Source organism: Anthonomus grandis, chromosome 1, assembly GCF_022605725.1.
Source record: "Anthonomus grandis grandis chromosome 1, icAntGran1.3, whole genome shotgun sequence".
Lineage (NCBI taxonomy): Eukaryota > Metazoa > Arthropoda > Insecta > Coleoptera > Curculionidae > Anthonomus > Anthonomus grandis.
The window spans coordinates 2,441,557-2,457,919 of NC_065546.1; the positions used below are offsets into that span (position 1 = coordinate 2,441,557).

At 34.4% G+C, this 16,363-nt stretch overlaps 2 protein-coding genes across 2 annotated transcripts; one reads left to right on the forward strand and one right to left on the reverse strand.

Annotated features, from left to right (window-relative positions):
• Positions 1 to 4,174: 4,174 nt before the first annotated feature.
• LOC126745467 (uncharacterized) lies at positions 4,175 to 6,794 on the reverse strand. The gene is made up of 2 exons (XM_050453325.1): positions 6,709 to 6,794; positions 4,175 to 6,510 (listed from the first exon to the last, which is right to left on the reverse strand). Exon 2 carries the CDS (start codon positions 6,505 to 6,507, stop codon positions 4,531 to 4,533), a length of 1,977 nt encoding a protein of 658 aa, XP_050309282.1. The 5' UTR covers positions 6,508 to 6,510; positions 6,709 to 6,794; the 3' UTR covers positions 4,175 to 4,530.
• A 501-nt stretch (positions 6,795 to 7,295) lies between these two features.
• On the forward strand, positions 7,296 to 14,448 carry LOC126745536 (protein lin-37 homolog). Its single transcript, XM_050453418.1, has 5 exons — positions 7,296 to 7,642; positions 7,707 to 7,874; positions 7,928 to 8,093; positions 14,142 to 14,290; positions 14,353 to 14,448. The coding sequence occupies exons 1-5, from the start codon at positions 7,455 to 7,457 to the stop codon at positions 14,375 to 14,377; spliced, it is 696 nt and encodes a 231-aa protein (XP_050309375.1). The 5' UTR covers positions 7,296 to 7,454; the 3' UTR covers positions 14,378 to 14,448.
• The last annotated feature ends 1,915 nt before the right edge of the window (positions 14,449 to 16,363 follow it).

Here is a 16,363-nt window from a genome sequence, read left to right on the forward strand (position 1 = left end):
TTTTTTAGGAAACGTTTGTCATATCTCTTTAAAACTCTATTTCACTTTATACAAAAATCTTTTATCCATAAAAAGAATTATTACTTATAATTAAAAGTCCAAATTTAAATAGACCTAGATTAATTAGCAACTTAAAATTAATTAGTATTTACATCACAGGGCTGTAAAACTGAACGAATCAAATGTTCTTTGTTTCGCGGGGCAGCTTAATCCACTTCAATCTTCATTAATCCACTGCATGTTTTCAATGGGGCTAATAACTGGTAAAGCTGCTAGCGATGGAATTGTTGTCAGTTCAACAAAGTTTTTGCATCCAAGCTTGAGTACAAGCAGAAGTACGGCATCTTGCATTATGCTGCTGAAAGCTCCACCCTTCTGGATATAAATCATGAGCCGTTTCAATAAGAAAACTATTTAAAATATCTCAATAATTTACACTATTAACAGTGCCATCAAGTATATACACCGCATTGAAACACTGCTCCCCAAACTATTATTTTGCTCCAATCTGGAAATAATTCTCGTCAGATATAAAAACATTAATGAAATTATCGCCTTAAAAATGTTTTGACAAAAATCCTTTCTTCGTTGCTTTTGTAGAGGTGTTATTACAGATAAGGATTTTTTTCGGTTTCCTTGAAGTGTAGTCTTGTCTTTTCAGTGCCATGCGGACAGTTGCTGGACATACATTTAATTTATTTTTCGTTGATTTCTAAATCTACTGGCGTTTCAAAACCCTATGCTCAGATTTTGTCGCCTTAATTTCAATAAAGTGTTTAAATTCTTGCCGCGAATCTTACGTGGTCTTCCTAAAATTGGTCAATGTCTTATATCTGTACCAATTTTTATCCTCTTAATTGTCCCATACACTTCTTTCGAGTTAATTTCACGAGTTTTTTAAGATCCTATACGAATATTCTCTTCTCTTTCTTTTTTTCTACTTGCGACATTTATCACAAAACTCGCGCTTGTTTACTATGAACAATATTTGATAGACACTATTTGGTGCCAATAGTGTCGGCACAATCTACTTGACGCATTAATTTTGTATAGAAAAAAAAAATATCTAAAAATTAGAAAAATAAAGAATTCCTGATACTTTCTTAACAGACTATATTAGGTAGGGATTTCCATGGTAGAAGAATCGGGCGAAGACAATGCGTCAGCGGTTCCCATGGAAAGAGTTTAAGCTCTTGAGTTTGCGTTTGTGAATTCTCGAGGTTAGTGGAAAGTAACCTACTGAACTTCATAAAGATGTAAGTGACAACGAGCAGGACGATCAGATCTAATTCGACCCTATTTTCCACAACGTCCTGTCAATAGTAAAGGCAAGGGATGTAGAGTTACCATTGAATTGGCAGTTTTAGTATGTCAAGATTTTATGCCACAGGTTGTTACCAAAGAGGCATTGGATATTATTTATCGTTGGATCCATAAAACTTATAAAATCATGGGCAATCACCTTGCTGATCGATGTTCAAATACAAGAGACAACTTAATAAATTAAGATTTCTTAAGAGAGATCCAATTTTCTTGGTATTATAGGTGCTATTGATTGCACCCATGTTGCCATATTAAAACCAAAAGTAGATGAATACAACAAGTTTTTGTGATTTTCCATGAATTCAATTATTATTTCCGTATGGGTAGTGGTGGCTTTATTTTAACGAAATAAGGTACGCATATATTTAAACAAAAAAACGAGGCGAAAAAATTATGAATAGAAAAGACAATTGACGTTTCTATTTGTCAAATATTAAAGAAAATAACAAATATATACTAACAAACCTAAATCAAATTGAATAAAAGTCGTCAATTGAAATTTAGAATGACCCTGCTCATCATACGAATGAGTCGCGATCGAATTTAAAGTCGTGATCATATTGAGATCGAGTCGTGATTTGAGAATCCCAGCTGTCTTAAAACCGTTGTGTAAACACATTCCGTTTCTGCTGAAACTCGCATTAGCTGCTAATTCGTATTAATGTCACGTATAATCTTAGTAATCGTAAGGCAACCGAGTAAGGCGCTTACTCGCTAAAATATGACCAAGTCTCTTCTTTTACCAAGTTCTAAATGAAACAAATAATGTCATAAATTAATATTAACAATGTTTTTACACATAAATTATTATAACAAATAAATTAACATTTAATAATAGCCAATTTATTGTTGCAAATCTTTTATAACAATTGCCAGGTTGCCAATTTTCAGAGTTCAACAATCATTTATCATTTAGGACCCAGTAACCTAGGATAATAACCCAGAACATGTGTCGGTTTAGCGAACAAAGGTTGGGGTATTATTTGTTCAAAATATTCATGAGTATTGATCCAGTTTATATTGAGCAATATTAAAGTTGTCTAAGTCGATCTTACTTAGTTTTAAGGATTGAAGATTCGGAATATAAACCTTAGTTACACACACACCACAATATTTTTAGGGCATATAAGTAGAGGTTTTGGTTTTACAGCTGATGTTTGGATATTTTTTAACAACATGTTTGGCTTGTACTCTGGTGCTTCCAATAAAGACTGTACAAGATGGCTGAAGTTGTAGGATACTATTAATATTTAATTGATGATACTTGAGGATGGCTCTCTTTCTAGACATTGAAACGACACTGTCATAACCTTTATAGTTATAAAAGTATGATCCACTATTACATCGCTTGACAATTCCACAGCATAAAAAAACTTAACACATCATAACAACACAACATAAAGAAACGTTTCTTTATGCTGTGACAATTCTAATATGCTTCCCATTAATGGCACCTCCACAGTTGGGAAAATTCCATCTACTCTCAAAGTTTTTTGCTATATCTTGCCATTCCTCACGGGTTTTGGGAAACTAAAAAAAAATCTGCCATGAAAATACCTAAATTTCGTCTGTTTTTAATTTAGAAGTTTAACATTATTCTAGATAAAAATATACTCGTATTTTACAAATCTTGCTTTATTTTTTTAGGCCGAACATATTAACGAAGAAACTTCGAGTCTCAGAAGTACTGGTATTCACGAATCTGAAGATACGAATACCGTACCAACGCCACTAACGTCCCCTCAACCGGCTGTTTTGGCAAGTAATAGCAGATGTTCCTCAAGAACCTCTACAAGTTCAGCTAAACGTTCTGCACGAAAGAGAAAATTAACAGAGCAACATGACATGATTGAAAAAGTTTGCAGCACAATTTTAAGAAATGACATAGCAGATGAGTTTCATGTAATAGGAGAAAATATAGCTTACAAACTGCGAAGAATTAATGAAGAACAAAGATTTTATGCCGAACAAATAATAAACAAACTTCTGTTTTATGCAATCCAGAATAAATTGACTCTCGACTCAGACGTTGTAGTGAACAAACCTGTTTTCAGCTATCAAACAATCCAGATGCCAGTCTCAAATGAGTCTCATTATCAGCAGAATTCAAATGTTATCCAACACCAACAGTCATATCAATTTTCAAAGCCACTCCACACAGTCACAATTAACACACCTTTTTCGCACTCAAATGTTGCTTTTTCTGACCAACAACCTACAGTTTTGTCATCTGCTGGCCAAATTGAAGAAGAGTTGTCAGATTTAATTATTTCAAAATAATAAAAATGTTTTTATTAAATAAATAAATTTTAATAATAAATTTAATCACTTTGTAATCGTAAATTAGTTTCATAAGTTTCAATTACGAAAAAATAAATGTTTATTTTCTTACCTTTAAATACTCTTTCTTTAAAACTTTGTATTAATGATGACTCCTAGTGCCTGACGGGGAAATAAGTGTTGAAAATTTCAAATCCTTAAAGCTTCTTCCTGTTGCTAGGAACCGTAATGTTGCAATTAACCTTTCTTCTGCAGTAATCCCTCTCCTCAATTTGGTATTTTTCTTTGTAATGTCAGATTTAATGAGTCTTAATGGTGTTTTAAAAGTCTTATCATCCATACGGAGATAATTATTTAAATCGTCTGAACTAGATTTTCGAAGTTTTTTAATAAGACTTATATGAGACAATTTTTCTCTCTCTAGAAGCCAATTTTTAACCCAGAATCGTTTTCGTTGTCTAGCTGGCTTTTCAATTAACAGAAGTAATAATAAAATTGTTAATTTCTTCAGTTTTTTTGAATTAGCCATTTTGTTAAACGCAACGCTCATTCAATAGGGGAAGCAGGGGGAATGCCGCTCAGTTAAGGAAAAAACGCAATATTTTTATAAAACTTTGGTTTTTATTAAAAATAAGAACAAATGACAAAAGTTTACCTCTTTGTGTGTCAATATGTTAACATAAAACGTAATTATAGTTTACCTAAAAACAGTAGGAAAACTTCAAAAAAAAATCAGGGTTGAGCGTCAATGCCCCTGGCTATGGGTAATACCGCTCAGCCATAGGGGTAATGACGCTCAAATCTGCTTTTTTAAAAAATAACCGTATACACATATTTTTTTATGAACAAATAAAAAAAACAACCTTAAATAACTAAAATAAAGTATTTAGTCATAGTTGAGCATCACTAAACATCATCATTGTAGTTTTAGTTACAGAAATCACAGATGTATCCATCTGGAGAATCCCATCCGGTGCACATGGCATGAGTCCAGAACCCACATATGGTACAGCGATACCACATTTCATTATTTCTTCCAAATTCTTCGCAAATATTGCATTTATTATATTCATTTCCTTCCACACTCAATTCATCATCACTGTCATCGTCACAGACATTTTCAATTTGTTCATCGTCATCTGATGAACTGTCTTGCAAAACTTTGCGTTTGCAAGATGTTCCACTTTTATTTTTATTTCTATTATTTCCTGTGACTTTACTTCTTGTTTGATCTTTTCTTCCGGTCTTATTGAGTTTTTTTTTCTTGTTCGTTTCTTTCTCTTCTAATATATTTTTCATTGGAGTCGATGTTAATATGGTAGAATGTTGTTTTCTCTTCCTTTGAGCTGGCTTTAAAGTTGACGCAATAGTTGGTGGTGTTGTTACTATCTTAGAAAAAGAAACATAAGTTTGTTTTTGTTCACCCAAAAGTGCCTGGTTAGATGGACCAGAATTGGGTGATTTATTTTTGATAGACTGGGACTTAGATGCAGCATGTACAGAAGCTTCAAGATTTTGATTTGGCGCTTCCATCAGTGGATCAGGAGCAGGAGATTCATGATCTTGGTGGTTCGACATATCAAGCGATGAACCAGTAACTGGAGATGCAGGTGCTTGATTGATCGTCATGTGATGAGTTTGCGCAGCTCCAAGATTATCGCCAGTTTCATTTTCGTTTTGAGTGGGTTGTTCTGAGTTTTGAGCCATCAGAGATGCTGGCAAGAAGTCTTGTTCAGTAAAAACATTTGGATTTAAAGGGTAGATTCCAGTGGCTCGGAATCCTGCTTCTCCTTTGCTTATGTTTGCAACTTGTGCATATGCCTTGTTAAATAAACAGGCGACGTCATATGGAGTTATTTTAGCCATTAAGTGTGTCTTCATATGCATGTTGCATTCGTGTCTATAAGCAGCTTTCAGGGGACCATAAAAAGACACATCGAGAGGTTGTGTTCTGTGAGAGCTGTGTGGTGGAATGGAAAGCATGGCGATGTGATTTTTTTTGCAATAGTTAAAAGCTGGAAGGGAGATGTGGCTGCTATGGTTATCGAGTATTACGAGTACAGGAGAATCTTCTGTAGGCTTGACATATGCTGCAAAATGTTTAAGCCACTCTACAAACAATTCCTCATTTATCCAGCCATTCTTGGAGTGGGTGTAAAATGCACCAGGCGGTCCATCCTTTTCTAGTAACGGTGTCATCCTCTGCCTGAGAAAAATAAACATTGGTGGTACGAAGTTCCCAGCCGCACTCATAGCACACATGACTGATATATTTCTGCCGCTTTCGCCGCTCGTAACTGCGCCTACTCTTCGTTGCCCTTTTTCTGCAAGCACTTTTCCCGGATCTGTGACGGTTGTGATCCCTGTTTTGTCAGCATTGTATATATTATTAGGAGGAAACCTATACTTTTCCATTAGGTCACCAAGCATTTGGTAGAAGTGAGTAATCTCTTCTTTGTTAAAAGCAGAAACCCTATTTAAACTTGTTGCTTCAGCTTTACGTACAGCAACAGAAGGGTTGCGTCGCATAAAACCTTGTACCCAATCTAACCCAGCCATTTTGCTGTTCTTATCAAAATTATTTTTGATACTGTTAATCTCTGCATACTTGTAAACGGATTTACGCAAATCTGTAACGCTTAATCCATAGTATATTGATCCCAGCAGCTTAACCTGTTCAGCTATTTCACTTTCTTGTTGTTGATTAAAAACTGGTTTACGACCCAGTCGTGGACGGCCTATGTTTTGATTCTTTAGCCTATCTCTTAATGTAGTAAATGGAATTTTATATGTTCTTGCTGCTAGTCTTTTCGACATCCCACTTTCAATCGCAGTTCTGGCATGCAGTAGGTCTTCTTCGGTCCAAGCCACTTTGGCAGTGGTCCTTTCACGTTTTCTGGGCATATTCTGAAAAAAAAACATTTACTGGGGTAATGACGCTCACTTGAGCGCCATAACCCCAAATGACCGTTTTATATTTGATTTAAAATATAAAATATATACAAATACAATTGCACAACAATGTTTACATTATCACAAAACAGAATGTCTTAGTACTTTAGATAATAATACATGTGATTAAAAGTGTTGAAAATCTTGACTTACCGCTAAAAATTCCGAGCTAAAAATTAGATGAAAGCTGCCGAAAAGAAACAAACGCACTTCACTCTTACGGCTACGGAAGCAAACTGCTATTATGGCGCTGGGCGGCACCGACATCACCTCCTCGCGTCTCAGCCCATGTGCTGTGTTTCTATGCAACGTATGTGTCAAGTAAATAGGGTGAGCGGCATTACCCCCTGAGCGCAATTACCCCTGCTTACCCTAAACTACGATCGACTGAGAGTGTGTGGACATGTTTGGGGTCGCCTGCAGGCAACGATCTGAAGGGCCAATTCTTTGGGTTTTGACCCGAAAGACCGACTGAATAGTGTGTGGCCTTCCTCGGCCATTGCCTGCCGTTATGGCCGTCAATCCATGGCCTGCAGGCGATCTGTTAGTGAATGGGTGCCTTATTTCAAAGCGTAAATGGATCCACCAAAACGGATCCGAATCTCCTACATGATGCGACGTTACCAACTGTTATTTCGCGACTTGAGTAAATTCGGCTGTGGCTGAGGGAATAAGGTCGAAGAAGAAGAACAGGACAAACATACGTCAAACATTATATGTCAATGTCGAAACTTGTATGTTTACTTTTTTACTTAACATATTTGACAAATGGATTTAAAAACATAGACAACTAATAATTAAATTATTAATAAAATTATAATAAGTTACCCTGAAAAGCAGAAATATCCGTGAATTTCTTCATATAATATATTTATTATAAAGCACAAAAGAAGTTGAGCATGACTAAAAAACCAAGACTTTCAACTGCCTCCACATCAGTAAAAGTGGAAATAAAAGAGGAAAACCTTGGAAATGACTACCAAATGGCTAAGGGAAGACTTAAGGGAGTACTTAAACAACTTACTGAAAAAGTATCAGATGAGGAAAGTGATTCTTCTGAGGAAGGACACACAAGGAGACGAAAAAGGTGAACTTCTTAAAACTTGCATTATATGAACCAAACTCCTTCATTTTTACTTTACTCTTTTCAGTGATAGAAAGAAAAATGAAGTAATACCAGCTCCCTACCACCATACATATGTAATGAAACTTTATGATAGAAGTGTGGATCTTGCCAGGTTTGAAGAAGATACACCTCTGTACCCACTTTGCAGAGCCTGGATGGAAAACCAACCGAAAAACCCTCAGAGACTAATCAAGTAAGTCTAATAAACCAAAGTTTTATCACCGTTCTGCTTTAAATAATTTTTAGGCGCAGGTCATCTTCTCCAGAACCAGATAATAACAACTCCTGGAACAATAGCACTCTAGTTGATGTAAAAAGATTACCGCCTCCCTCTAGGCCCTTTGAAACTAGGATTCCATCTCCCCTTCCTGAGCAACTAGCACAAAGCAAAGATAATATTAATCTGGATTATGTAAGTAAACAATAAATCATTCATGTTTGTCATGAATTACCTCAATATAATAATAATAAAGAATAAAAAACCTATAAGTCTTACACTTAGAACATTGGATTGAATTCACTAGAATAATAAACATTGGCTATTTTGAATTGAGCACATCACCTGTATGTGAGCCAGAGGAGATATTTTGTTGAAAAACATGCTTACTGTTTCATGTTGCCATTGATTACTCAATTTTAATAGAAGAAAATAAAGTGATATAATAAAATTAAAAACTTCCTTTTTGCTGAAAAATGATGTCTGAAGTGGTTCAGGTATATTGGGAAAAATGAAATTCAAATTGTTCCTTTCACAGACAAGTTAGTTATAACATATTTGTGAAGTATCTATTCAGTATCTCCAATGAGAGGCCCTAATCTAGTAACTTACCACTTTACCTGAACTGTCCCACAATGCTTTAATTCTAAGAGTTGGCCAGACATTGGCATGAATGATAAATTTAAAAAAAAGCTAGTAACTAGGTATATTTTTAAAGAGGTTTAAACAATGAAAGCAGCTGTATTTATTTTTATTCAAGCATGAAATGAAGTATTTTATTCCAACTTTTACAATTATTTTTTCTCTTAGTTAACACAGATTTTTGGAATTTATGGTAGGGTCAATTGGGGTAAATGTAAACTGGGGTAATTGTAGACACATCTAAAATAAGAAACACAACAATATTTAGATTTCAAATTTGGCGCGAAGCTCACTATTCGAGTCGTGCCGACGTTCGCACGGGTTTATATTGGCTGCAATGAAATTATTAAAGAGGCAACAAGTGATAGATAAAAATATAATAATTTAAATAGTCTTTTTCAGCTTAATTGTAGGAAGTTAAGTAAAAATATAAATAAATAAAAATTTAAAGGAGGATCTTTTGACAGCAATTAACTTGTTACGGAGTTCTTCCTGTTTTGATAAGGACAAGCTTGGCAACAGGTCGTAAATCGTGCGAACTCGGTTTCCCTCGAAATTTTACTCCTGTTTGTGCTCTTCTTGCATTAGTTGGCTGATGCAATTTGATGTGTTTGGTGGTTTTATGTTGAATTTCGGCACTGAAGTTTTTCGAATGCAAATCATAGATTAAGAGGTAAGTTAGATATTTCATTTGGACATTGTTTGTTATACTATTGTGTCTATTTTACGCCTAAATGTCTATCGACAAATTTTATAATCACTAAAATAATTCAATGTTTACATTTCCCCCTAATAAATTTGTTCTTGGGGGAAATGTATACACACTTTTGTGGTAATTGTAAACATAATAAAATTAGTGTCTCGCTGATAATTTATGTAAAATGAGTAATTTCTTTGTCTTGTTGCAGTGTAAAGTTGCCTCGTACTTATGTAAGAAAAAGAAGCACCTTCTTATACAACTGAAGATGTTGCGAATGCCGTTGCAGATGTCCAAAATAAAAATAAAACGTATCGTCAAGCAGAAACGTTCCATGGTGTTCCCAGATCAGTTATTTACCGAAGGATAGGAGGAAGAAAGACTCCATTAGATGTGACAAAGGGTGGGCGTTCCCAAGTTTTATCCTCAGATATCGAAAATGAAATAGTGAAATGTTTATTGGCACGTACTGCGATGGGTCTACCATGTGACAAATCAGAACTTAGACAACTGGTTGGAGAGTATGTTAATGCAAAAGGTTTAAGAACACCATTTAAAAATGGAGTACCGGGAGAAGACTGGTACTACTCATTCATGAGAAGACATCCTGAACTGTCTCTTAAGAAACCGGAACATTTGCAAAAACTGCTTAAGGATGCTAGAAAACCTGAGATCGTCTACCATTTTTTTGATGACCTGAAAAAAATCATTGATGAAAATAATTTAGATGATCAAGGAAGCTTTATTTTTAATACTGACGAGTCAGGTTTTAATAATGATCCCTATCGTATTAGGGCAATTAGAGAGAAAGGAAAGGCCCTGTGCCGGATATTTGGAGGCTCTGGAAGAGAGTCGACGACAGTCTTAGGATGTGTTTCTGCCGATGGAAAAGCACTTCCACCGCTCGACGTATTCAAGGGAGCTGGAGTTCAGGCTCGTTGGACTTCCAATAGCGCCTATCCAGGAACTCTATATATGCGGCCTCCACTAATGGATGGATGGAGGAGACGGTTTTTTTCCAGTGGTTTACGACAGGGTTTATACCTCACATTAAAGATTTAAGAACTTTCCAAAACCTTCTAGATCAAGCAGCTCTACTGTTGTGTGATAGTCACAGCAGTCATATGAGCGTCAGAATTATTGAAGAGGCAATGCACAACAATATTATTTTGATAAAGTTTCCAAGCCACTTTACGGATAAGCTTCAGCCTTTGGACAAGTGTGTCTTCAGACCCTTAAAGGTGAACTGGAATAAACAATTGGTGAAGTTTGGTAAGTACTCACTCCATATGATGTTGAAAGTCTTTTTAACAAAGCTTATTCCAAAGTTGCTTCTTTGGAAGAGGGAATATCAGGGTTCAGATGCACAGGAATTTTTCCATACCAGCCAGATATCTTTACTGATGCTGATTTTATCTATAATTGTGTGCTACCAGCTTGCGTGGATTCTAATGAGAAGACAACGGGGTCATCGGCAAGTAGCTCTAAAAAAACAGAAGCAAACAGCAAAGACAATGCCCAAAATCAGACACGGTCTCCTGTGATTCATAAAACACCAACAAAAGATGAAAGTAGTCGATCATGCGATCCCGTACCAGGTTGTTCGACATGGCAAGATGAATCTGATCAGTCCATTAATACGTCGTCCATCTCTGATCTTCTTTCTATAATATCCCCATTGCCTCAAAAAGACGATAATAAAAGCAAGAACTTAAGACAAACACGAAAACAGCATTCCGAAATTTTTACCCAGATACCTATGAAGATATTTTTTGAAGAAAAAAAGCGAAAGAAACAAGAACGTGATGAAAAAAAAGAACATGTAAAGGCATGAAAACAGAGAACATAAACAAAACTAAAAAGAACAGCAAAATAGAAAGTGCTAAACGACAAGTAGGAGCAGACGAATTGTGGTCATCAGAAGATGAAGAACCTTTGAAGAAAACCGTTATTAGCAAATATGTGTCCAAAACGGAGTCAAAACCAGTTAATAAATATATTAAATATGCGAAAGGAAATGTTTACAAAAAAGGCACGAACAAAAGACAAGTTGCTGAAGAATCCTCATCTTCAGAAGACGAAGAGATAAGTGAAAAATATATTTGTGACGACGACGAGTGCGATGATCTTAGCGACAGCGCCGCTCATGTTAGATGCATTATTTGTGACGATGTTGGAAAAAATAATGAACTATGGTACCGTTGTACGAATTGTGGTAGTTGGGCACACTCTGAATGTTCAAGCGTAGAACATGCAGAGGGCTATATTTGTGATTTTTGTTTACGACGGTAGTTATATTTTAGCATGTAGGTATTTTTGCTTAAGAATTTATGTTACGTTTGTTACATTTTCAAATAAAGTCCATTTTTTATGAGAACTAGCTTAATACTTATTAAAAAGATCTTAAAAACTACAATAATAAATCTGGCTCCCATTACCCAATCTTTGTGGGAAATGAGAGCCGAACGCACTTTGTTAAAAAAATTTTTTATAAAAAGAAATAAATTAATTTTTTCCACAACTGTTATTAAAATGTAACGTTAAAAAATCCCAATACCCTTAAAAGGTTAATGTATGGGCTGGCATTTTAGGTGATTCAATTATAGACCCTTTTTTATCGATGGAAACCTTAATACCAACAAATACCTTAAACTTTTGAGAGATGAAGTTCTTCCTGCTATTCGAGGGCTTAATATACATATCAATTTAGAACAAGTTTGGTTTCAACAGGATGGTTGTCCCGCTCATAACGCATTAGTGGTACGTCAATTTCTCGAAATGTCTTTCCCTGATCGAACAATCAGTAGAAACAGTACTATTAAATACCCAATTAGCATTTTTGGCAACAGCTACATAATCGCTATATACTATAAAGAATACTTTAAAGTTGTGGTTACTAGTCGCGGGAACCGTTTAGGCACCGTTCTGTTACCACTTTTTTACCAAAATTGGGAATGATTTTGCTGTAGCAAATACGTAATTCTATCCTCCCGGGAACTTCTTTTTAACGTCCCATAGTGGTTTTCGGGATGTCATAAAGTAGTAATTGTGCAGTGAGTTACTGAGACAATATTATGCAAACATTTTAATTCTCTTTCTTTGTCAACACAAATAATTTTATATGTCCGTCTTTATTCTAAGTGATGGCGTTGTATCGGGGTTAAACTACTTCATATTGTATTTAATATAGCTGATATTATCGCTTACCGGAGTGAAAAAATGTAAACGAAGCAAATTTTACTGTTAAACATAGGTAATATAGGACGAAAATAAAGAACGCCTCATTAAAATAATGACTTTTAACAAAAAAATATACCAAGTCTAAATATTTAAATTTAATTTTTATAAGGTAGATAATTTTTTTCACTCCTCTTTACTCCTATGAATATAAGGAGTATATAATTTAATAAAAATTGCATAAAATGTAAAAGTATTCCGATTTTAGCAAATTCATAAAATCGTGCAATACCTTTTCACAAAATGGAGTCAAATAATTTAAAAAAATATGGCGAATTGTTGTTAGAGTTACCAAGAAATTTCTTTTGTTACTTCAGAGTAAAAATGTCTTAGGAATAAGTAAATTATTTCAAAAAAATGCTACTATAAAGTATATTTTACTGCATAGTAGAAATAATTACTTAAAGGTAATTTGCTTTAATAGCCAAGGTGGTAAATATTACTTTAAAGAAGAAATAAGGGTAACTATTTCGGTCTTGTTACTGATAATATTACTTCAAAGTATTTTACTGCGTGGTAATATTTTGATGTTCCTATGTAGTCGCAAGAACTTGAAATTTAACTTTGTAATCGCGCTTACTTAAAAGTTCCCATTTAATCGTCCCACCGACCAATATTTTCTACTTTATAGTAACGACGTTGTAAAGGTAATTAGGTCAGGTCGCTAAGCGGTATCAGCTACCATCAGAGTTACCGCAAAGTAATAATTACTATATAGTCAAGTATTAAGTTAATATTACGTATTTCTTACTACTATTTTTTACTTGGCAGTTATTTAAACTTATAAGATATTTTTTTGGTACAAGTTACCGATTTATTACTTGAATAAAGTAATATAGTCAAACAATGTTGTAGCCGTAACTAAAATTTCTAGTTGGGATGGCCCGCCAGAAACCCCGATTTAGTCCCTAATGATTTTTTTCTTTGGGGATACCTAAAAAAACAAATTTATAGGCACGAAAATGAACGGGCTACTAATTTAGAAGAGCTTTGTGTTAAAATTAGGCAAGCATTTAATAGTATCTCCATTGAAATGTTGTCGAACACGAGAAGGTCGTTTTATGATCGACTGACGTACTGCACTGCTAAACAGGGTGGCCTTTTTGAACCTGACGAAAGATAATTTTAATTTTTATTTAATATTATCAAATTAACTTAATTTTTTGCTTTATTTTGAATTATTTTTTTTATTTCCTGTTCAATATTTAGTTAATTTATGTTTACAACATTATTGCAGTCGGTTTTTAGTTTATTTTTTGTTGTTAGAACAGCCAGCAGCAAAGACTCAAACGAAACAATTTTTTTTTTAATTTGCCACATAGCAGTACATCCCCGCTTGAACGCCTTAAGAATACTGAAAGGTTTCGGGCTTCGGCGGGGTCCGCTGCTTCGAGTATGGTGTCATAACGTTGCCAGACCTACCGCGATATATAATTCCTATAGGCGAAGTTAGAATGATCATATCTGTATACAGGTTTTCATAAAATGTTTGAAATTAGGCCACCTATCCAGTCAGCTTCGAAATTTAAGCTCCCAGTTGAGTAATTTTTATTATACCATCCAACTTAACCCCTGTTGATGAATATCTCTATGTTCAAAAAACATGTTTGGCACTTAAGACCGTATAAATTTAATTAAATATAAGTTTGAAAAAGATTTTGTTTTAGACTGAATGCCCTCCAGTAGATAAAAATATTTTGATCAGAAACCACTTACAAAGATGGGTGAAAGTTAAACAAAAATGGAAGGAAACGTCGGCTAAAAATGAGGAAAGATACGATATTAGCTTTGAGGTCCTTGAATCTATTTATGATAAGTATGTTATATTATATAAATTACTTAAATAGTCGTATGTATTGATATTTCCATGTTTTTTAGGGCCCAAGAAAAAATGGATCATTAAAACAAACAAGGCATTAATAACATAAGAATTTATTTAGATATTTATTAGAAATAAAATATATTGACAGTAAACAGCGATTTTATTTTTAACTACAATTAAAGTATTGATATAAGTCTAATAAATAAATCAATAGGCCTTACAAAAGAACCTAAAAAAAAAAGAAAAGCAATATAACAATAGTATCACAAAAAAACTTAACACAACATATGTAGTAAATTACTGCTTTCCACTTGTTAATTTTTTATTATAACTCTAGTAACAACAATGCATAATTAGAATGTAAAACTAGCCAAGTTTTATGGATAAACTATATTTGAGGCGTTTATAGCAAAAGTGGCCCAAGCCACATTTTTAAAAAAGTTGAATTAACAGCAAAAATGGCCTACAAATATATCGAATTTTTATTATGCAATACCGGCCCAAGCCTATTTCGACCATTTACCGCAAGATGTCACATATATCCACTTTTGCGTACATAGCACGTTCATATTTGCTGCAGCAAGACTGGCCCAACCCATTGTGGGCCGCTTTAGTATTCAGTGACGTTGAGATTATTTTGACCACGTGTTTGTAATTTTGATAGCATACTTTTTATTCGAAAAGTAAAGTTTTTTTTTCAAATAAAATGCAAATAAATATGTCTGGTTGTGACGAAGATCGCTCTGGTAAGTAACCTATAATTAAATTTTGTTTGCACATTTGCAGTTAAAGTTGTAATATTATGTATTTTGAGGATATGAAAATACTGTGTTTCGGTGATCTGGGTTTGGGCCACTTTTGCATTTACATTTTTTCTGTTACAGATATAGAAGAACCTTTTCAGGATTCAGGTTCTGAATTCGTACCTTCTGGAAGTGAAGCTAGCGAGCTCTCTGATTAGTTTGTTTCCTTATCAATCGATAAAAACATTATATTTTATTATGTTTTTATTGACATCTATAATAAAACATTATGTTTTATTGATTAATGTTTTGTTTATATTACAGACATAGAACGCACTTCCTGTGAGCAAATTATTCAGGGAGCAAAAAGAAGGAAAAATGAAGGACAGTGGAAGAGAAATATTAGGAAAAGAAAGCGTGCTGCTGGTGAAGAATACGTGAACACCAAGGGGAGGGTGGTTTCTTCCAAGATATTTGAAGCCAAAGAATGCCCTTGTTCAAAGAAGTGCCACGAAAATTTTTCACAAAAATGGCGTGAGGCTCTATTCAAAAACTTATAGTTTGGGATCTCACACTTTGCAGACTTCTTATATTTTTGGATATGTCAGAGTTCTAAACAAAGAACGGAGTTATACCACGAAAAATATAAAACCAAAGGAACACAGCAGGTGCTACATTTTGCCAAATGACGAAGGAGAAGACAATAAAGTTTGCAAAACTTTTTTTAACCAATCATTGGGCGTGTCTGATGGCCGCATAACTAGGGTATTGAAGTCAAGAAGCACTGATGGAACACCACAGCCCGATAAACGTGGAAAATCAATACCAGTGAATAAAACTTCTCTGGAAAAAGTCACTGCTGTGAAAAGTTTTATTAATAAATTACCAGCTTATGAGTCCCATTATTCATTAAAAAAAAGTCCAAATGTAAAGTATCTTTTTCCAGAACTAGACCTAACCAAAATGTACAATTTGTATAAAAATGAAACTGAACAACCCGTTTCATTGTTTGTTTTACGTCAAATATTTAAAAATAATTTTAATTTAAAGTTTCACGCGCCATTATCCGATAGTTGTCGCAAATGTGATGCTTTCAATATTAATATTAAAGCAGCTATGGCAGATGGCCAAGAAAGTGAGGCAATTAAAGCAGAACAAGAGCTGCACCAGAGGAAAGCTGAAGCTGCTTGACAAGGCATGAGAAACGATGCTGAAGCTGCAAAATCAGACAATGACCTTACCGTAATTTCATTTGACTTAATAAAAACATTGGCAACGCCGATCATTTTAACAGGAGTTGCGTACTACAAAAGGCAACTTTGGA

Excerpts from the sequence above, each read along its gene's own strand:
- LOC126745467 (XM_050453325.1), bottom strand. The coding sequence starts at position 6,507 with ATGCCCAGAAAACGTGAAAGGACCACTGCCAAAGTGGCTTGGACCGAA.
- LOC126745536 (XM_050453418.1), top strand. The coding sequence starts at position 7,455 with ATGACTAAAAAACCAAGACTTTCAACTGCCTCCACATCAGTAAAAGTG. Across the intron at positions 7,643-7,706 it reads CACACAAGGAGACGAAAAAG|TGATAGAAAGAAAAATGAAG; the intron begins GTGAACTTCTTA and ends TACTCTTTTCAG. Across the intron at positions 7,875-7,927 it reads AACCCTCAGAGACTAATCAA|GCGCAGGTCATCTTCTCCAG; the intron begins GTAAGTCTAATA and ends AATAATTTTTAG.